Source organism: Episyrphus balteatus, chromosome 2, assembly GCF_945859705.1.
Source record: "Episyrphus balteatus chromosome 2, idEpiBalt1.1, whole genome shotgun sequence".
In the NCBI taxonomy this organism is placed as follows: Eukaryota; Metazoa; Arthropoda; class Insecta; order Diptera; family Syrphidae; genus Episyrphus; species Episyrphus balteatus.
The window spans coordinates 8,753,943-8,775,981 of NC_079135.1; the positions used below are offsets into that span (position 1 = coordinate 8,753,943).

Sequence of the window (22,039 nt, forward strand, 5' to 3'; positions counted from 1 at the left end):
CGTGGATCACCAGCACCGCAGCACCCAGCACCATCGGCACGGTTATCTCTGTTGGTTAAAAATTTCCAAATGATTTATGCTCAGAAATGAAGAAACGTCACTTAGCAAAATCTGAAATGTTGGACGGCTGCTGTGGGATTGCGTGGCAGTGGCAGAATGGGAATCGCGGAATGCGAATGATGTGGCTGCCGGCCGGCGTCGCATCGGGATCGGGAATGTGCTGATATAAATCTAAACAAGATAATCCATCTCTGTGCTGATCGCTGAAGTGTGGCGCTGTGTGTATTAATCATGATGAGAATGGAGCCGAAGGAGAAAAGAGGTTGAGGGAGCTAGAGCTATGCTCTAGCTGATTGTTTTTCCCAAAGAGGGTATTCTTGGACTAGGGTTACCCTTTTACATATTACAAAAATGATTTGTTTACACTTTACTTCAAGAAATCAAAAACCCAGAAAATGATAACCGCAATAACTTATAAGACCTTAAAATTCTAAATTCACTTTTTCTTGTTGAGGGTTTCATGAACCCCAAGACCCTGAAACCTTATCTGCCAGCGTGAATGAAATCACAATTTGTAACTCTGGTAACCCTAATTTAGACTACACTTACTAATGCCATGGTAATTGGGTGTCTGTTGATCCCTGTGATCGTGATAATATCGTTGGTGATGGCTATGCGGCTACTGTTGGTAATTTGCAGCAGACCGGGCGAGTTCTGCTAATGTGGTAGCATATTTTTTGCGTTGAAATAACATGACTTCCGTACGCGCCATTTGAGATATGCACGTTTGAGATGATTAACTGCAAGCTCGCAATATGTGTCCGATGGATCGTTTTACAAATTGGCTTAGATTTAAGGCGCCGGATGTCTGTATTTCGCGGGTATAATATAATTGAATGGAAATTTTTCAGAGTTTTCACTCAACCAGAAGCCGGTTGGTATGTATACGAATTTGAAGCAAGTTGAAAGAAAGATGATTGAGTTTTACTTTTTAATTACAAATTTTTTTAAGCAGACAAAGTGTAAAGTAGAGTTCAAATCATCTTTCAAAAGGTTTATAATGTTTCAAAATGATATATAAAATAAAGATGTTAGTTGGGGAAATATGTATAACACAAACAGTTAGGTACGTCTTAACGATTTAATCTTAAAATACAATGTAAAAAAAAATAACTTAAAGCAGAATAAATAAAATGCACTACTTATAGAACGTAATTTCTCTTGTGGCAAAATTTAAAGAATAATTTTAATTTAATTTTATTGTTAAAATAACAATAAAAATATAAAATTTGCTTTTAAAATTATGAAACCTTTTTTAAAGGCTATTTAAAAATAAATATTGTTTGTTTCAAAAAATGTACACATTTTTTTTCAAAATTAATTAACTCAAATTTCAAAAAATGGCTTTTCAAAAAAAAAAAACACTATATCAGAAAAAATTTGAACGAAAAAATCATAGTTTTTATTTAATTGAAAAAATTGTTATTTTTCTTTTTTTGAATATGAGTTTAAGGGACTATTAGGGACATGCTCGGGATATCTTTGGGACATGCTCTTGACATCTTCGAGACAGGCTCGGGACATCTTCGGGACATGCTCGGGACATCTTTGGGACATGCTCGGGACATCTTCGGGACATGCTCGGAACATGCTCGGGACATGCTCGGGACATCTTCGGGACATGCTCGGGACATCTTCGGGACATTTTCGAGACATGCTCGGGACATCTTCGGGACATGCTCGGGACATTTTCGAGACATTTTCGAGACATTTTCGGGACATGCTCGGGACATGCCCGGGACATGCTCGGGACATGTTCGGGACATGCTCGGGACATCTTCGGGACATACTCGGGACATCTTCGGGACATGCTCGGGACTTGCTCGGGACATGCTCGGGACATGCTCGGGACATGTTTGGGACATCTTCGGAACATGCTCGGAACATCTTCGGGACATGCTCGGAACATGCTCGGAACATGCTTGGGACATGCTCGGGACATCTTCGGGACATGCTCGGGAAATGCTCAGGACATCTTCGGGACATGCTCTGGCAATTTCGGGACATGCCCAGGACATGCTCGGGACATCTTCGGGACATCTTCGGGGAACAATTTTGAAGAAAAAATATAAAATAAATCTCTCTAACTCGAATTCCCCTCTAACTCGAACCGATTTTCGAGTCCCGTGACTTAAAGGGAGTCGACCTTACTTCTTAATATTAAATTTTTACTACCTTTTTGATACATCAAAACTTTATATAAACTTGCTAACATCTCTATTCTGCCATCCGATTCACAGCAAATTTTAAAATAAGAAACGTTTATATGTATGGTGGTAAAATTTAATTTATACGGTTATTTCTTAAAAAATTGTAGGCCGAAATTTTAATTTTTTTTCAAAGTCAATTCGTATACACTGGCCAACAATTTTCAACTTTTTAAAATTTTCCAGAGAGATTTATATCAAATTTTATAGGTTTGGGTTCATTTAGCTCAAAAATAATATTGGTTTCTTTCTAGCAGCTCTAGTTTTAGAAATATGTAATTTTTCACATTTGGGGAAATATTCATACTAATTTTTAAGTTTTTCTTATTTTGAGGGTTACCTAATTAAAGTTTTCCAGAAAAAATTATATTAAACTCAATGTATTTGGGGTCAGTAAACCTAAAAATCACATTTATTTTTTTCTAGGAGCTCTATTTTTTGAAATATTTTAGTTTTCCACATTTTGGGGGTAATTTCGTACTTATTTTAAAGTTATGCTTATTTTAACTGTTTGTTAAAATTTTCCAGAAATTTTCTTATCGAACCTAATGCATTTGGGTTCACTTAGCCTAAAAATCACACTGGTTGCTTTCTAGGAGCTCTATATTTTAATTTTTCACATTTTTGGGGTAATTTCATACTATTTTTTTTTTAGATTTCATTATTACAAGCGTTTTAAAAGTTTTGTTGGAAAAATTTGTTTCGAATGTTTTTTCTTTGTCCATTTCTCCAGGCAAGACTTGAGTTAAGTCAAATTATTTTTAGTCTCAAATAAGTGGGGGAAATTCTAGCAACCATTAGAAATAACCGAAAAAATGCAAAACCGAAGTTATGAAAAACCAAAGCTATGCAACGTGGTTTTTGGTTGGCAACCATTGAGAGGAACGATATACGGGAGATAAGTACCAAAAAGCTAGAGCGTGTAGGTTTAGTTAAGATAAGAAAGAAAATTGTATGGAACGGGGTTGTCTATTCCTCCCCGTTTAGCTGGGAAGGGCAATCTTATTTAATCTCAACCTACACGCTCTATCTTTTTGGTACTTACCTCCCTTATATCGTTCTATTCAATGGTTGGCAACCCAAAAACCACGTTGCATAGCTTTGGTGTTGATAAGGTAGATTATATTGGAATTTTGAAGTTGGCCCAAAGGAATTCAAACAGCTGAAGCTACATGTTCAAACTAGGTTTTCATATGACTCACCTTTTATGTTTCTATATATTAACCACATTGTAGTCTTTTTTAAATAAAAAAATGTTTATTTGTTTATGTATGTATGTATTTTTTTTTTTTTTTTTTTTATAACTTTATTAAGTAAAAGTTAAGTGTTTGCTATTATTACACAAAGTTTTTTTTTCTTGTTTAAATAATTTTTAATGTAATTCTTGTTTCTTAAACTGTAATCACGTTCAATAGAACCTCATGTTCAGTCATCCAGCAAAACAGAAAAAATGTAATAATAATTTTTTTATAAAGTAACAATAATTAATATTTTTTTTTTTTTCAATTTGTTAATCGTTCTATAAAATTACAACAAACTCAAACTAAATTAAATAAAAAAGAAGAACAAACTATACCAGAAAAAAAAACACAAAAATATAAAAACCAATAAAAAACAATTTAAAAAATACACAAAAAAAAAAAATTAAAAAATATATAAATATATAATAATCTTTGTTTTGTATTTTTATTGGAATACAATTTAGATTTTAGAAAAAAAAACTTTTTAACACCAAAAGTAAATAATTTAAAATATTATAATTCCAAATATATCATAGAAAAAACGTAGGACAACAAATGCTAAAAGAATTCAACAAACAAATTGTTTGTCCGGTTCTCCTTTAAAAAAGGATTAGATAGTATCTCGGAATTGCATCTTGTTTTTTTTTAGTTTTTTTTTAGTTTGTGTTCATCTACTAAATTGTGTATGTTTTTTTTTCTCTTTTCATTTTTTTGTTTATTTGTTGTTTTGTATGATTGAATTGAGTGCGCAAAATATTGATTAATTTTGTTTATTAAAATATTTCGATGTATGTGGAAATTTGTCTTCTTTAAAGTCAGTGTCAGTTTTGAGACGTTCCTTAACACCAGAACGAATGGTTTCACAGAAAGAAGCTTGCACTGTGGTGTCTGTGGCAATAGCATTGGAAATTTCATCGGCGCTTTGAGTAGGATTCGATGAGGATGGATTTTGTAGACCAGTCGTTTGGATCGCACGTCGGACACTTTCAGCTAACAATGATTTAACATCATGTGGTGGTTTCGTACTTTGGATAAGCTTTCGCCTTTTGGCTGACATTCCCGAAATGTATGCATCTGAAAATGGTGGTTGTGGAACCTATTTTTTGATGAAAGATAAAAAGATCATTCGATGTTCTTTGGAAGATCAATTAAGTTTAAAAAAAGCATACATTATCTCGTGGGTGTAGGGCAATATCTCGTGTAATAACTGGCAGCCAAGATGCTGGAAAGTTTCGGTGCCAAGGATGGCTACCAACAATTACTGGTGGAAGTTCTTCTTCGGCTTGAGGTGGTGGAGTCGACATCTCAAAGTGACTACTTGATGAAGAAGATCCTGGAGGAGAATCTATGTCCATGGGCTTGAAAAAAAAAATTATTAATTTCGATCAAATGTAAAGTCTACGAAGAAAAGATGGGTAGAGTAAAATCTGCAGGAGTGATGAGGGAAAACATTTTTGGACGGGAATAAGCAGGGATGTTCGATGAGACCATTGGCGGATATAGAAGAAGAATTGGGAAAGGGGAGCTGGATAGGGGTGAAAGTGAGGGGAAGAAGAATTTGAACTAGAGGAGATGAGAAGAGATACGGCGAGAGGTAGGATGTAAGGCGAAGATAAGGAACTGTTAGGGAAATCAATTAAGTTTAATAGAGTAAAATAAAAATACAATGCAATTCTATACAAACTTACTATTTCTTCATTATTTGATGTTGTCTTATTTTTGGGGTCTTTTGAAACTAAGAATCGTTTGACATCTTCCAGTAATGGTGCGGTAACAGAATCGGAATTACGGTCTTTTATCTGAATACTCAAAAAGCTCAAAGCTTCACCTTTAAAACCTGAGATAATTCAAATCAATTATTACAAAAACAATAAATTTTTTGGTTTAAAAATAATCAATCTTACGTTTACGAATTGCAAGCAAGACAATATTCTTTATTTGAGCCCAATACAACTCCGCATTGATTTGTCCCACACAAACGAAAAGAATTCCAAACAATCGATCGAATAATGTTTTGAATTCTGCACGCAAACGGGACTCGAAATTAAAACTTTCTGTTGAATCATTGATAAGATTTACAATCAAGGGAACACTCAAACGAACCAATTTCTCAACCGAAGCCCTTGAATTGTATTCTTCTGTTGTATCGTATTGAGGCAGAAAGATTAAAATTTCATTTAGATATTGGATAGCTTTTTCGACAGCTGCCGACATGCCAACTTCGGATACTGGCGAACCATCAAACATTGTCGCACCGATAAAAGATATTAGTTGATTTCGCAAGCAATTGCGTGTATAGTTTGCACCAGCAGCGGCAGTAGTTGCTCTGCTACTACTGCTGCTACGCACCGATGGTGATGCAGAGCGTGGCGATGCGGCAGAAGATGCAATGCTAATGCCATCCAAATTGCCAGGTGAAGAAGTCGAATTGGGACGTCGAACGCGACGTATGAAACGACTTTGCACACGTGGTGGTGTGAAGGGTTGACCTACACTGTTGTTGTTGTTGTTGGTGCCATTTTCACGAGCTTCATTATCGCGAATGTGATGACTGTTGCAGGGTAAAAATCTAAAACAAGAAAAAAATTAGTCACAATACCATAAACCTATTTACTAGTTAGATTTACCTATCAAATGATGATAGCATATTTGCTGGTATCACACGACTATTCCAGGCCGATGGAATATTTGACACTTGAACTTGTGGACGAGCTGTTGAGCGTGTTTGAGTCGATGTGGTTGGATGTGTGGTTGTATCAACACGAGCCTGATTTAAACCAGTTGAAGTTGTATTCGAATCTGATCCTGTTGTAGCAGTACTTGATGCTGCTGCTGCTGCCGATGACGATGTTGTTGCTGTTGAAGAAGTTTCTGTTGTTGTCGATGATGATGATGATGATGATGATGATGATTGAGTACTATTTGGAGCTGTAGCAGAGGAGGATTGTGATGCTTGGGCACGCATATTTGCATTCAATGGCACACCAATTGATAGAATGCTGGGTGCATTAATTTGAACATGAAAGTCTGCATCAATTGGAGCTGAATTAACAACTGCTTGAATAAGTCGTGCCACTTGGAGTTGATGATTAGCTGAAGAAATAATAAAGTTCACAATTAATTTTGCAGGTTTTTCTTTACAACTTATTCGAAACAACGCTTTTTTAATAGTTAAACAAAAAAACTTGTTAAAACAAAACAAAAATAAACAATTATAATAACGTTTGGGTCCGCTAAAAAACCCTATTCAAATATGGCTAAAGTAATTTGAGAATCTAAATTGCGAAAGATCATGTTCCAATCAACTTAGCGTATGATGAAGCTGAAAATATTTATCTTACCATATAATCAAATAAGAATAAAATTAGCCATTTGGATATGGGACCAGACCAAACATCCCGATCGGCTGGTTTAAAAGGAAAACAGACCTTATAACGAAATAGCGAATAATTAACTCTTAAATGACCTGGAAAGACTGTGTTATCTTTAAAAGTTTATGACCTTGCTCAGAAAAAAGAAAGGGTAATAAAATCTTGATGTGTGTACTAACGGGTCGTTGCGCATTGAACATTGGGAACTAAAACTTTAAACTTCATATGACCGTTAGAGTGGGCCGAAAAACACTTTTTTCAAATTTCAAATCGTATATTATTTTTTGAACATAATAACTTTCGAAAACACTTATATAAGCTAAATATTAAGTAGAAAAAAAATTGGTTCAAATTGGTTAAGGACCGGTGCACCGGTCCTACCGCGGTGGCGCATGTAAATATTTGTAAATTTTTTATTTTTACCAAATAAGAATTAAAAATGAATTTGATACAATCATTGAAAGTCATGACGTCACTGAAGGCATACAAATCTTTCGTTCAAAAACGCTTTGGGTATTTATTATTCTCTTTGCCGGACAATGGTGCTTTTTGGCTTCAAAAATCATTTCCATGGACATTTCTTGATGAAAATTCATGAAATTTAGTACACTGAAGTATATGTAAGTATAAGAAATACGAAAAAGCTTCCAACTTTTGTTTGTTTATTTAATAAATATTTCTTAACTGTTCCGACCACAAACAATATTTTTTAAGGACCGTAGCGTCACCTTAATTCAAAACATTATGAAATATCCGGGGTCAAAAGGGTATTGCACCTTAAACTGTGGATCGAATTAGATACTAGAAGAATTTCTTTTTCATAAAGAATTACTGGACTTAACATTTTCCCATCTTCCATTGATCTCTAGATACTGGAGGAATGCCTCACGTCAATCGAAACATTACCCATTTCATTGACATTCATTGAATTGAAGTAGTTGACATGTGAATATTGATTTGTGGGTATCGAGAACTTCATAATGTAAAAATGGTATTGGAAAAAAGGTTTCACAACTTCTTTTTGTAAATTTTTATTATTTAAATGTTATAAAACCATTCAAACTAAAGGTAACAAACTAAGGGCCGGTTTGTTCACAGTCGATTATCGTTTAATCAAGGCCCTAAGGGTATCAAGAATTCTTTGAAGTTAGCTTTTTTTTTTAATTATTATTTTAAAATCTCTAAATCTAATATGAATCTTTCATGGAAAAATAAATAAACCACAAACTCAGTAAAACAAAACAAAAAAAAATGATTGCATAATTGTCCCTGAATGAATCATAAATGGTTAGAAACTTTGAAAAACGAAAAACTTTTTCTAATTCGCCACTCACAACAAACAAAAACAAAACCATATAAAAAATAAACAAACGTACGAACGAAAACTGCTCTTGGAGCAAGATTAAGTACGACCTCAACTTCATTTTCATCTAAAAAAAAAGTTTAAAATATTTTTTTTATAAAAAAAAACCTTGAAAATACAGTATTATAATATTAGCAAACCTGATAATCCTGCAATGGGTGAAGATGCATTAGCAGATTGTACTCCATTTGGAGCACTAGCTGGAGTTGTTGGTGGTGTGGCAGTTGCTCCTTGTCCACCACCACTTACACTGCTGCTATTGTCAGATGAGTTATCAGCAGATGCTGATGTTGAAGCAGCAGTAGCTGTAGCTGGAGTTGAGCTTGCAGATGATGCAGCTGGTGTCGAGGAACTTGCCGAAGCGGCGGCTGCTGCTGCTTGTTGTCTTGGAGTTGATGATCCAGTTTGAATTGTAACTGGCCCATTGCCTGATGGACTGTATGTAGTATAATTATTCGAACTAACATAGCCACTTTGTTCGACTAAAATTGGACGACAACATAAGTAACGTGGTGCTGGTCTTGAGACATCCAACATTAAATCAGATATAGCATGCTGAGCATGAGAAAGATAATGGAAAGCCTCTGAGACTCTATCGAAAAGTCTTTGAGAATTTTCGCGACCTGTTGTATCCTAAAATACAAAAATATTATAATTTCTTTTACAATCATCATTATATTTGAAATTCTTACATTTTCTTCAAATGTTGGTTCATTTTGCAACAACTCATAATACTGATCAATAAAAGGATTCAAACGAGCTTGGACTGTTCTCATTTGTTGAATAACCTGAGCCAGTACATGTGTTCCAGTTCTTTGGCGACTTGGACTCTGACCGGCATTTGGAGTTGATGATGCAGCTGCTGATGGAGCACTCTCGTCTGTCTGTGTGCTAGGTTCAGTTGATTCAAGTCCAGGGGCATTTTCTTCTGCCTCAGCATTTGTGGTAGTACTCTCCGATGTAGTCTCATCCATTGGTTCAACGGGTGCATTTGAATCGCTAGCACCGCTGTTTGAAGATGGAGCATCCGTATCAGATGTCTCAGATCCATTGAATACAGTTGGCAATTGAACAACTGTAACATTGGCATTGCCATTCTGACGTAAAGCTGCTGAAACAGCACCTTGCAAAGCTTCGACAAGATTTTGAGTGTTATTTTGTTGAATATCAGTAATGCCAACTTCGACGACAGTTGATTCCATAGTCCAACGGCCTTGAGCCAAAATATCAAGTGATGTGTTATTAAGTCCCTGAAATTTTAGTCATTTTTAATTAAGTTTCAATTAAAATTGTAATCGTGTGTTACCCTTTCTGGATCTTCCAAATAAGCTGCAATATTATTGGCACAATTAAGCATGTGTCTGGCAACAGTAATTCGGTTCATGCAGAAAGATGACGAAGATGAAGTTAATGGATTGATTGTTGTTTGTGGATTTTGCTTTAAAAAAATACATTGTTACATATATGTAATAAAATTTGTATGATAGCAAATAAACTTACAACTCCAGCATTCATTGGAATTGCCATAGCACCAACTACCATGCCATCCAATGCTCGGAAAAGAGGAGAATTGCGCATTCCTCGAGAATCCGAGCGTCTAATTCCAACTCCGCTAGTTGTGTTCGTTGTTGTTCTAGAAGATGGCGGAGGCCTTTCAGCAACATGTACGACTTTTCCATCGACATCTATTTTGTCGGTTAGATAATTATATTAAGAAAAGAGAGACAAAAAAAAAACAATTTTACCATATTCTTTGACTTGCTTATCATCAGCCAAAACTCGTCCACAATAAATAATACGTTGCTGCTCTGCCGCAATGTTTGTCTTCTCGGCAATTTTATCTTTAAATTGCCTTATAGTTATCTACAAAAAAAAAAAAGTGCTTTTACTGAAGGGTTTTTTATGCATAAGATTAGTTTTTAATTTTTGAATTTTCAAATAGAGGAAACTAATACAACGGGATGAAGGACCAGCAAAGCCTTCCCTAGAGCAACTAAGGTGTCCTTATACTAGGCTCTCATCATTCCAGTCCTGCTATATGGTGCAGAGTCATGGACTTTGACGATGGCGGATGTAAACGCCTTAAATTGTGGTTTCGAGTTTGTAAGCGATTTTTGGTCCCTTATGCATTGAGGATTATTGGAAAATAAGATACAACATTGAACTGTTCGGGTTTAACAAGGACACTAATCAAGAAAATTACAGACCCTAGGATTCCAAGGTTATAAGGAGCTCATGTAAAACAATGCTCCGTCCCGGAAAGTTTTCGAATCCAACCCAGAAAGACGTCATATTAAATGTGTCCCCTAGATTCAAAAACAATCTATTCCACTTTTTGTTTTATTGAGTTATTTGAAAAAACGTAAGCACTTTGTTCCGCTTTATTAAAAAAACAACTTCTGAATCGAATTAAACATGTATTTTTGATTTTAAACTGACTATGCTTTCCTTTGTCACCCAACGCGTTATAAAAGTATTTAACAATTTATTTTGGAATAGAGTTGTTTTGAAAGTCATGCATAGAAATAGTTTAGTTTTGAAACTTAGCAATAAAATTATTTCGCTTTATATCAGGAATAGTGTGGTTTTGATTCTCAAAGAATATGGAATACATTCATTTTGATGCAAACCATAATATTTCTATAATGTTTAACTCTGGAACAAGTTGGCTTTGAAAGTTTTCAACCACAATCAAAGAAAGAGGTTGAAAAATTGAGATAAACTGCGTTTCTAACTCATTTTTCACAAAAAGTGGTATAGATTGTTTTTGATTCTAGGGGACACAAATATTAAATAATTATTTCTTCACATTTAGGGCAACCGCACACAAGAGACTTTCTACCGGGCAATGTTTAATAAATAAATATCGGGCGTTAGGCTAGGCGCACACATGCGATTTTAGTCGCGCGATTATTCAGTCGCAAATTAGATGACAAGAATTTCAATGACTGTCGACACAATTTTCAAATTTTTAATCGCGGGAAACATGTGTGTTCACAGGCATTGAAATCCTTGTGATCCATTTTTGCAACTGAATAATCGCGCGACTGAAATCGCATGTGTGCGCCTAGCCTTAGAGAATTTTGTTTTTATACACAATTTTTTTCAAACAAAAGATTTATTAATCAGTCGATTTTTTAGTTCAGATCTACGTCTGTGATCTTCTCTTAGCTGCTGTAGCAGCTCAATCCTGTAGCAATCAATCCTCAATCGTTTCTTTTTCTCGTGTTGCCCCTGTTTTTTTTTTTTCTCATTGCGTTGTTCTTATTACACTGCTTTTTTTTTAATGTTATCAGTCGTATTTTGAAATCACCCTTCCGAGTTGAAAAAAAATTGGACCACTTAAATAAATGGAACCGTGCAAGTGCAACCAAGATCGTGTTTTTGGCTCCATACGGTCTTACGGTAACGGTCTTACTTACTTTCTTACTAAGGTAGCGGTTACAGTCCATGATGGATCGACATCAAAAAACAAGCCTCTATAGTCGGTCCCTAGCTAGCTATCTTCAGTTTCGCACATCTAGTTGCTTGAGGTTCATGTTCATCCAGCGAACGGATTTGACAGGGATGGCGAGACGCGTCGATCAGCCTGATATTTTTGGCATTTGTGTTTTCGTCCAGCCTATGCTTTCCGACCAAACCAAAGATGTCTTCTGACTCAAATACAGACAACATGTATCAGACTGTATTTAAATATAGCAGATGGGAATCTCCCCGTCAGGACATACAGACACATCGGTGTATTAAGCCCGAAGAACATCATGCCGAAGATGCTGGAATGTGAAGTGCGATGGCAGCAAATAATTGCGAAGGTACCTGATACACATTCTCAAGACCAAGAAATGAGAACGGACAGTTCACGAACAGATGAAAACCGTTGTTAATTAAAAAGGACTTTTAAGGTTTTGCCTATTAGACAGTGTCCTGTTATGACATCTATTACAGACCTAATTTGTGATCTCCTTAGAGATACTAAACATTTGAAGCCCTGTGATCTGTTTCGTCGCTATGCATTTGATGATATTATTCCACCTAAGATTTGTTTTATTTATAACATCTTGTTTTAGCAATAGTTTACACGCGCAAATTTTTATTTTCACACCTCAAAATTGATTCTTCCGTGGGCAAAACTTTATCACTATGAGACTCCAAACTAATAGTCTTTTGAACAAAATTTTGTTCTTCTTTGCTTTGTGCGAGTTTTCGAAAATTCAATAAGCTTTACAAACGAAACTCAAGTCAGTTAAAAAAAAACATAACATTTTCAACAAAAAAAAATTATAAAAAAAATAAAAAATCAATTTACAAATATACTTGAAAAAAAATTGAGCTTTCCCACATTGTTTACATGTTAATATCTTTTAAGCACCTTCCACATCTTTTTCGACATTAGGGAGTTCTGGCTCACTTTTGTGTGGGTTTCTAACACCCTTGTGTGGGTTGTAAGTCCATAATTGACTTGTGGACTTATAACCCACCCAAGTGAGTCAGTAGTCCATTATGGACTTTTGGCCCGTGGACTTATGACCCTGCACTGTTGGGCTTTGCTTAATTAATCACAATGATGGTTTTTGTCAAGAGTACATCCACTATACTGACATACCGTGTGTTAGAATTGGTCTGATAACCGTAGTGTACAGTCAATGAGTAATTTCTCATGGCTTCTTTACACTGCCACTGTGACGTTTTTTACTCCTTCTTTAATGTTGAGATTCACTAAAGTTTTTATCTATAAGTGATACCTATACGGTATATCTTTAATGGAAGGGGCTTCTATATGATTTCCTGAAGAAGAGGAAAAGATCCGTTTTGTGAGGATTAACATCTAATCCACACCGATCCAATTTCTTGGCTTGTTTAAGGCATGTTCTAAGAGATCTTTAAGATGAATGAATATGATACTCTTGGAGGGTTTTTCAATTCCTCGCTAGAGGCAGTAGGTATTCCTGGAGGTCTAGGCTGGAATACGAACCCAGACCTCTGGCGGAATAGCATATCACAATAACCATTTTGATATACTGTGGTGGGTATTTTGTCTGCAAACGTTTTCAAGTTGCAAGCGCGAATTCGTTCGAATGAAAATTATCTTGAAAATGATTGCCATCAAATGAAGTTTACATTTTTTCAGATAATTAATATCAAAGCCTTGAAAAAAACAAAATCCCGAATAACAAAACAACCCCATTGAGGCAGGTATCCCTAAATATAGAAATCCAAAAATGTTTTGAATGAGAAATTGCGCATTTTCTTTCACTTCCCCAGCTCAAAAATCCACAAAGTATAAAGTTTTTTTTCTCAATAAAATACAAAAAAAAAAAAATACGAAGTGCAGAATCAATCTTGCTGCTCTAAAAATTCCTATTTCTCAGTCATATACCCATGAGTAAAACCTGACGCCAAACTCATTCAACTCTTGGTTTATTCCAAAACTCAGTTTGTTTGGTTTTCTCACAGAAATTTTGGCATTCTCCTTATTCGTCGATTATTGCCAAAGTTCCTCCACCAGTCGCAGCCAGCCATTTCTATGTATACTAGGTAGAACCATGATGTGACTCACCCCAGTGAATCAAAAAAAAAAAAAAAGAAAAAAACCTCATCACGTAGCTATGCGATTGAACAGGAAAAAAATGCATTTTCAAAAGTAAAAATCGATTAAATAGAGGATTAACAATTAAAACCAACAACCTACCTCATTGTCAATGCTGAATTCATGTGTTTGCGAGTCCAGAGTCTTCACTTTAAGATTTATAATCATTTTGAGTTTTATTCTTTTGTTCCTTCCTCTGAAAATTCTCTTCTTATTGGTTTTATTGGATTTTGTGATTCACTTTACTAAAAAAAGGATTATTTATATTTTCTATCAAATAATTTTTCAATTTGAAAAAAAGGACGATTTTTTTGTTGGTTTTTCCTTTTGTCGAGTAAAAAAAAATAATTATGTGGTAGAGATGATGAAAATTGCAAACTGATAGCGATAGTGGTCACAAAACATAACCTCAAAACCGATCTGTCACTTTTTGTCACCTTTTTTTATGGGTGTTTGTTATATTTTTTTGTTGTATTCGTTTTTACTTTTTTTTTTGTTAGAAAAAAAGAGACCAATATATTTTTGTCACCACACCATACACTCACTCACACAACTAGACACAAGATGACTTGGAGTAGAAAAAAAGAAAAAATGTTTGATGGTCTGTTTTTTTTCCAATATGAAATAGACCGTGAAAAAACACTTCCGCTTTTGTAATAGCACTTGCAGAATATTTCCAACTGGTTTATTATTGTTTTAAATGTAAAATTATTGAAATAGAATTGGTTTTTCTAGTAGAAAAATTAATTCAAAGCTAAGTACGGTTGGAGTTTTGGGGCACGGTTGACTTTTCAGTTTCCTTCCACTATTAAATATGATGGGTTTACATGTGGCAGTTTTGTGGTATCTAAATTTGTGGATGGTTAAATGAAAATTTTTGTTATTTTTGTGTCCTAAGCTGCTAACACATGGGTGGACGCATTTTATAAAAAATGACGTGGTTGTTTTAAAAAATTAAACCTTCGTTAACAAAACACAATTTTTTAACTGCATCAAATATCACCAAATAGGATAATAGGGGAATTCATGCAACGGTGTTCACTCCAGAGGTCGAACTACGGCATACGTTCGTTGCTATGCGTCCTTATTTTTTCTACTAATTAAATAGAGAGAGCAATAGTCAAAACGTTAACGTATGATCGCAAAAAAAAAAAAAAAAAATTGATTCCAGTAACAATTGTTGAACTTTTAGGAAACGCTGTTTGTCCGTTAAATTTTGTATCAGTTTCTGGATTAAACCATAGGTATTAATACTGAATGTGTAGATTGGGTGGTAAGTGGGCTTTCTTAAGCGCGTCGAAAGATACGGTTGTATCAACTGGGGACTTGTATAATTCAATGAAACAGTGTTAATCTCATGCACTTGAGAATTTGGTACTGAAGGTTTGAAATCCTTGAAAAAAGCAACTAGAATTTTAAACTTTTCTTCTAAGTTGGAAAGTTTGTAATCGGATTTGGAAGATATTTTAAGGCTCTTGCGCAAATAGCACTGATTTTGTGAACGGCATCGTTGTGCGCATCATAAGGTTTGAAGGATCGAAGAAAACCTTTAGAGGTAAATGATTTTCTAACTGAATCAATACGGGCACTCACTGCTAAAGGGCCACCCTTTTTATTATTTTGGGATGAATAGAAAGCAGTTGGTCGAATGAAGATGTTTCGTACGGAAATGTTGACCCGTTTACATTTTACACTTCAAAATGATACGAAATAACCGTCTGTAAATTTTTATTAAAATTTGATTATGCTTTGATGAAATTACAAGCCTTAAAAATATGTTAGTTTTTTGCAAAAAACGGCAATGCCATATTTCCGTTCTCCGCATTTTTTAAGAAAAATGAAAAACGCAGTACACCAAATTTAATCGAAATCGTTAAAGCCGTTTTCGAGAAAATTGCAATACCTCGAAAACGGTATATGGGAGATGCGTTAAAAAGGAGATATTAAAAAAAAAATTTTTTAAATGGGTCAAGGAAATTACGCAAAAATTATCTGTACCCAGTTTCAAGCAAATCCATCCATCCGTTTAGGCCCTAGCTCGATGTACAGATGGACACGCATAGACGCACAGATCGACGGACGGCATGGGGCATATATACTTTTTTTTATCCATCATTTTGTTGGTTTTGATTAAAACCTCGATTTTTTTTTTCTACACGAAACATTAACAATTTTGCCTTATGTAAAAAGTTCTATGATCTTAAAATCGACTTAGTTGTAGGTAAACTGCCTCGAATCCAATTCTAAGTTTAGAAGTTAGATATCGATAACTTCCCGTAAGAATGTATTAAGCGACATTTTTTTCGAAAATGACTTTTTGATGTGGAAATATACTATATGAGTTGAGCGCCACGTTTTGGTACCATTTTGGTTGTTTTATCATGTATGCAAATGAAACTAGAGAGAAAATAAAATTGTGCAGCCCATACATTTCTTCACAGAATAATTTTGTTTTTTGCGTTTCCTGAACAATTTTAAAAATGTCGCTTAATACATTCTTACGGGAAGGTATCGATATGTTTTATTACAATTAATTTTTTTAAATTCCAGTTTAGCTTAATTCGGTTCAATTATAATTAATTAATAATTATTAAGGTACGGTTATTTTGACCTTTGGGCTTCAGCATTTACATAAGAGTAAAACGCGTTTATTACCTCCTTCTATACTATTAATTTTTGTAAGAAATGTTTGTATGTTGCAGCTGGATTTGAAGAAGATGGCATAATTTTGCGACCGTGGTAGTGAAGAAAAAAAAACTAAATATTTTCAAAATATGGACAAATGGTTTTTTTTTGGAAAGTTTTCATTTTTATTTGATTCATCTTAAATTTTAACGATATTTATTATCAAAATGCTAAATTTAACCCAAAAGAATTTGATTTTGTAAAAGTGAGAAGTATGTCCATATTGCTTAAATGGCGGTGAATATTGTAAAAAAATATTGTAATGAATTTTTTTTTACAAAAGTTGACTTTATTTGTTTATAGAGAATTAATGGGATGTTAAAAATGTATTCTTAAATTTTCTTTAATGTGATTCGTTGTTGAGATATTGATAGTTAAAGTATGATTTTTGATTTGATGACTTATGTTGCAATACAAAATCATCAAACAAAAAAAAAATTAAAGCTTAGTAAAAATAATAATAGTTTTATCAGAAACAATTATCCCAGTTTCTTATTTCACATTGATATTTGTCAAAAAAACGTTCATAAGTTGAGCCGAATATGAACAAAATTTGCGTTTTGAGACGATATGCCTCACAATAAGTCAGCACAAGCTATAAATTTATAAAATAAAAAAACACGCATTCAATTCATTTTTATCACATATGAATAGAATTTGTTTATTTCCAAACAAAGAAATACAAACTATTACACATTCATTTATTACGATATATTATGACACGTATCTATATAATTTTTATCGATTGCCTCTACTCCATTGGGGCCATTTTTTAATTATTGCATACAGTGAATCCCCTGGACTATTTGTAGAACTGAATTGCCTATGACCAAATAGTTTGTAGTTTGCTGATAATTTTCCATTGCGAACACCTTCAGCAATTAATTCTTTTGCAATATTAAGTGCATCTTCACTTGGTGCTTCAGAATCGAAAATTCCAATGAATGATATACCAATGCTATCAGTATTATGACCCCTAGTATGTGCTCCAACTTTGTTCCAACCTCTTCCCTCATACACGTTGCCATCGTTTCCGATAAGAAAATTGTATGCAATGTCGCTAAAGCCCATTACATCCATTTGTTGTTTTTGAATACTTTTCACCTTATGATCACAGGATGCCTGTGTGTTATAAAGATCAGAGTTATAGATTTAATGGTTTTAAATCATTTTTTTTTGTTCATCTTTTACCCTGTTATTGCAGGATCCTGATGCTGTATGACTGATTATGACCTTGTTTACTGGAGATTTTAGATTATCAATCTCTCCATCCGGTTCTTGACCGTGCCAATCTGCTCTTGAAACTATAGTTAGTCCACAAGCAGCACTCAATGTCCAAGCAAGACAAAGGAAAAAACCTAAAATTACTTTGGTCATCTTTTTATTATTTTAATTAAAATAGTTCTGATGACTGCACCGGGTAAAAACACAACTGAAACTGTCGTGTATTTAAACTTTTCCCAATGATCGCCAATATTATTTATTAAGCATTTGTATGGCCTTATCAATACTTCATCTGGGGAATCACATTTTTTATTGAATAAGTGTGATAGATACCTATACTTTGTTTTTCTGCAGAATAAACTGAAAGTAATAACAAACAAAAATTAATTGAAATATGGAGACAAGAGTTTTTTCTCCCGAAAAAAAAACGAACTTGAAAAAAAGATAGAATAGACTCATATTCAATAGATACTTAATTACAGTAGATACTAGATACTACAGATCTTAAGCGGCAAGAGACAATCATTTTTTTGTTTTTTTTTTTTATATCAACTGACTACCTGAACTGATCGTTAAACCGGTAAGCTTTTGTGTTTTAAACACTTTATCATTTGTTTATTTTCTTAAAGGTTTGACCTCATTATCTTAAACTATGTTTTGAACAATAGTTTTTTTTTAACGTGACTTTTAAACTTTACACTACCAGACCAAAAATCTTGGCAATTCTAGTATCGAGCAGTAGCTTGTCATAAAAGATAACAAGAAGAGAGTGTAACCAAACTTAGTTCTTCAAGGCAATAACGAATTCTTGTATAAAATTAAGTTAATAGCTTGTGACAAACAGCTTTAAATGGCCTTACGGAGGTCTTCCTGCAGGAGGTTTATCAAATACACAAACTGGATTACTTGCCTAGAAGGTTTTAATAAGGCCTTATAGAAGTTGTTATAAGATGTTAAATTTATGCATAAAAAAAATGTATGGAATTTCATTTCATTATTTTTGTTGTCTTTTGATTTTTTCTATTTAGCATTTTCTACTTTCTGTTTCTATTTTATTTTATTTATTTTAATTTTTTTCTATTTCGTTTTTTTCCTATTTTGGATATTCCACTGCTTTTTCTGTTGTTCTGAAATGATGAGAAAATTATTTTGATTGAAAAAGAACACATTTTTTTATTTTCACATGGCCCTGCCAGGAATCGATCCCACTGTTGGTGCATTTTGATTTGCAGTTAGTGATGACGGGTTTAGATCGAACGAGATGAAACTAAAATAACATCTAATAACATCCATCATACTAGTTTATGCCCTGACCACGAAGTTCTTTCCATATACATCTCATATATGTACATATAAAAACGGTGAATTTAATATCAATTCTCAATTAAAAAAAAAAATGTTACACATACACCACAGTGACCCTTTTTTTTATTTGAAAGCTCAAATCTAAGCTTATTATCTCGAGAACTATCAATAACAGAGATTCAATTCGAAAACATTTTTTATAGGGAATTGAATACTCTATAAATTTGTAATATACAATTTTATTATGGAATTAACCATTTTTGAAATAAGACTGAAAAAGACAAAAAAAAATCATGAAAAAATGACTTTCGTGACTGGTCGAAGATACAGTAAAGTCACCTATGACACTTTTATAGATCTTTCAATTCTGAGTAACTTGTTTCTGACTCGTTCAAATAGCATAAGAAAATCACTCAAACCTACTCAAATTTTAGACAATTTTTTGTTTGGTATTCCCAACAAAATTTTGAAAAATCGATGGTCACCTTAAAAAAAAAGCACCTTAATGTATGTACATATATCAGATAGAGAGATAATTTTATTAAAATTTTGGAAAGATTAATTTAAAAAAAAAAACAGCAACGTGAACAAATAGCTCTTATTAAATACTACGAGGCTTCATCATGATTTTTTAGTACCTACCTTACGCAGTCTTAAAAAAATGGTATGTTTTAAAAAGCGTTATAAGAATTAAAGTTTAAACGTGATACTTAGATTTATATAAAACAACGATTATTTTTTAAGGCATCGAATGTGTTTCTTCACCAAAATTCTATACGTTACGAGATTATTGTTTCCTAATTAGCTTATTCGAATTGAAAAATGAATAAGCCACGGTTCACATTTCATAATTCGAGACTTTATACAACTACAGCAAAGATCATGGATCAAGTCAAAGTGAAATGTTAATTTTATAAATTGTTCTCCATTCCTTTGATAATATTAAAATAACTTCGCACATAAAATTTGGCTACTCGCATTATTAAAATAATGACGGTTTATAAATGAACCCAAATAGCAAACGAAAGGTAACCTCTTAGATAAACCTTTTAGCGATTCCTGAACTGATATGATACAGTCATATTTGTTAGATAAAAAAAATCGTTGTCAATTTTGTACCTGCATATTATTTGTTCTAATAATAAAAATGCAATATTTCCATTTCATTTAACCTCGCACTGAGATATCAGAAAAAAAGATAAAGATATATGCCCAACCAAACAGAGTTCCTGTATTCTTCCCGCTGCTTAGTTAATCAGTCAATTTTTTGTTAGGTTAAGAAGCAGATCCTAGCTTTAGAGTTTAAATATAAATTAAAAACAAAAATGCGGTTCATTAGTGTAATGATCAGTCTTTTACTTGTGGCTTCAGCAATTTTTAGCATTTACCTCATTGTAGTTTTATTTTCCAATATAAGTAAGTATTAATTGTTACGTATTTTGGATATTAAGTGATCTAATTCATCTTGTTATAATAAGACGTTCCAGAAATGATTGGCGGAGCAGAATCATCAGAAATCTTCGAATGTAAGGAAAATGTCACTCAAAATGCACCTTGTTTTGGTCTTGTAATGGTTACTCGTCACGAATGGTTAGCACAACCGCCTATAACGCCAATTGATAAATTAGACTTACCAGCTGAAAACATAATTTTAACAGACACTAAAACTGAAGAGTGTGTAATGAAAGTAAGTTGCTTATTTAGAATTTGGCCAAGATTTTTCGGATATTATATTTGAAAAGATTCCAATACCAATACCACCAATTAGCATCAAATGTCTGTTAACAAAACACCATTTAAAAAAATAAATACTTTTTAGTATTTATTTACCATTGTTTAATAGAAACAAAAGTTAAGCATACGCCACAGTGACCATTAAAAATTTTGTTTACAAAAAAATTCTTTCGCCGATTATCATGAAACCAATAATACCAATCTCTGTTAATAATTAATTTTCATGACCTTCCTTGGGTACAACCAAGGAATTTAGATATCTATACCTACACATGAGAGAGCCATCCTTAATCAAGCTCAGAAGATTATTTTGTTTTTGCTTGTGAAGTAAAAAAAATTCTAGCGTTTTAAGCAAAATTGATGATTAGTTCCATTGCATTTATCATTCGTTCGATCCGCATACTTAAATAGATGAGTGAGTTTAATTTTTTAATAATTCGTATTTAATTTTTTGTATTCCAGCCCAACTGCAAATACCTTATCCGCACTCTCCAAGACGAGCATAATTTGCATAATGATGACATCGCATATAATTTTCTAATTAGTAGCCAAGGAGACATTTACGAAGGACGGGGATGGTTACTTCAAAGTGCAGAAGATTCTGAAAAGCTTATGAAAACCAGTTACTGGATAGGTCTAATTGGAAATTTTACAAACAACAATCCAATTCCAGAGACACAAGTTAGCGCAGTTCAGCATTTTATATTGCAGGCAAAGTCTTCTGGAAAATTGATTTCAAGTCCGAAAGTTCTTTGTTCGGAAAATATTTTAATCACAAATAAATTTACTGATGGTTTCTTGAACACATCTAATAAATATATGCAATGCTTGAATAAAGATTGAATTTTACGAGCCATAGATCTTTTTTATTTAGCAAGCATTCGTCCCTATCGAGGCATCCGTCGGAACGGAAAATTCTTCTATTTCATACTAATCATGCTTAGATGTGTGCTTCCGGTTAAAACTCTCCGTAAGCCTCTTGAGCTTTACAAACCATTTAAAGTTTTTTTTCATATTTTTAATCCGCTAAAGTTTCCAACAGTACAAAATGCCTTATTCGAGTAAATCAAATTTTTATTTAGTATTTTTTGTTTTGTTTAAGAAGAGAATTATTTTGATGAATTAATGATCGAAAAATCCACTACAAAATGGTTGTTTGCTTAATTTTGTTGATTTTCTTCGTTATGTTTTTTTTTTACCCTAATCCAAAAAGCATCAATAAAAAAGAAAAAAAAATAAATAAATAAAGTACGTAGTTAAAA

At 33.4% G+C, this 22,039-nt stretch overlaps 3 protein-coding genes across 5 annotated transcripts; 1 reads left to right on the forward strand and 2 right to left on the reverse strand.

Annotated features, from left to right (window-relative positions):
* Nucleotides 1–4,143: 4,143 nt before the first annotated feature.
* On the reverse strand, nucleotides 4,144–14,629 carry LOC129909254 (large proline-rich protein BAG6). Of its 3 annotated transcripts, XM_055986312.1 has the most exons (13): nucleotides 14,379–14,629; nucleotides 13,932–14,074; nucleotides 9,988–10,105; nucleotides 9,743–9,927; nucleotides 9,549–9,680; nucleotides 8,935–9,492; nucleotides 8,383–8,875; nucleotides 8,256–8,309; nucleotides 6,136–6,601; nucleotides 5,413–6,077; nucleotides 5,197–5,345; nucleotides 4,678–4,866; nucleotides 4,144–4,604 (listed from the first exon to the last, which is right to left on the reverse strand). In XM_055986312.1, the coding sequence occupies exons 2-13, from the start codon at nucleotides 13,995–13,997 to the stop codon at nucleotides 4,269–4,271; spliced, it is 3,411 nt and encodes a 1,136-aa protein (XP_055842287.1). In that variant the 5' UTR covers nucleotides 13,998–14,074; nucleotides 14,379–14,629; the 3' UTR covers nucleotides 4,144–4,268. The 3 variants fall into 3 exon arrangements, with proteins under 3 accessions (XP_055842287.1, XP_055842286.1, XP_055842288.1); XM_055986311.1 differs by having other exon boundaries at nucleotides 13,932–14,629; XM_055986313.1 differs by lacking the exon at nucleotides 8,256–8,309 and having other exon boundaries at nucleotides 13,932–14,629.
* Nucleotides 14,630–17,144: 2,515 nt separating this feature from the next.
* Nucleotides 17,145–17,964, reverse strand: LOC129910252 (peptidoglycan-recognition protein SD-like). Its single transcript, XM_055987552.1, has 2 exons — nucleotides 17,706–17,964; nucleotides 17,145–17,636 (listed from the first exon to the last, which is right to left on the reverse strand). Exons 1-2 carry the CDS (start codon nucleotides 17,889–17,891, stop codon nucleotides 17,253–17,255), a joined length of 570 nt encoding a protein of 189 aa, XP_055843527.1. The 5' UTR covers nucleotides 17,892–17,964; the 3' UTR covers nucleotides 17,145–17,252.
* A 2,358-nt stretch (nucleotides 17,965–20,322) lies between these two features.
* On the forward strand, nucleotides 20,323–21,711 carry LOC129910465 (peptidoglycan-recognition protein LF-like). Its single transcript, XM_055987864.1, has 2 exons — nucleotides 20,323–20,730; nucleotides 21,240–21,711. Exons 1-2 carry the CDS (start codon nucleotides 20,533–20,535, stop codon nucleotides 21,618–21,620), a joined length of 579 nt encoding a protein of 192 aa, XP_055843839.1. The 5' UTR covers nucleotides 20,323–20,532; the 3' UTR covers nucleotides 21,621–21,711.
* Nucleotides 21,712–22,039: the final 328 nt, after the last annotated feature.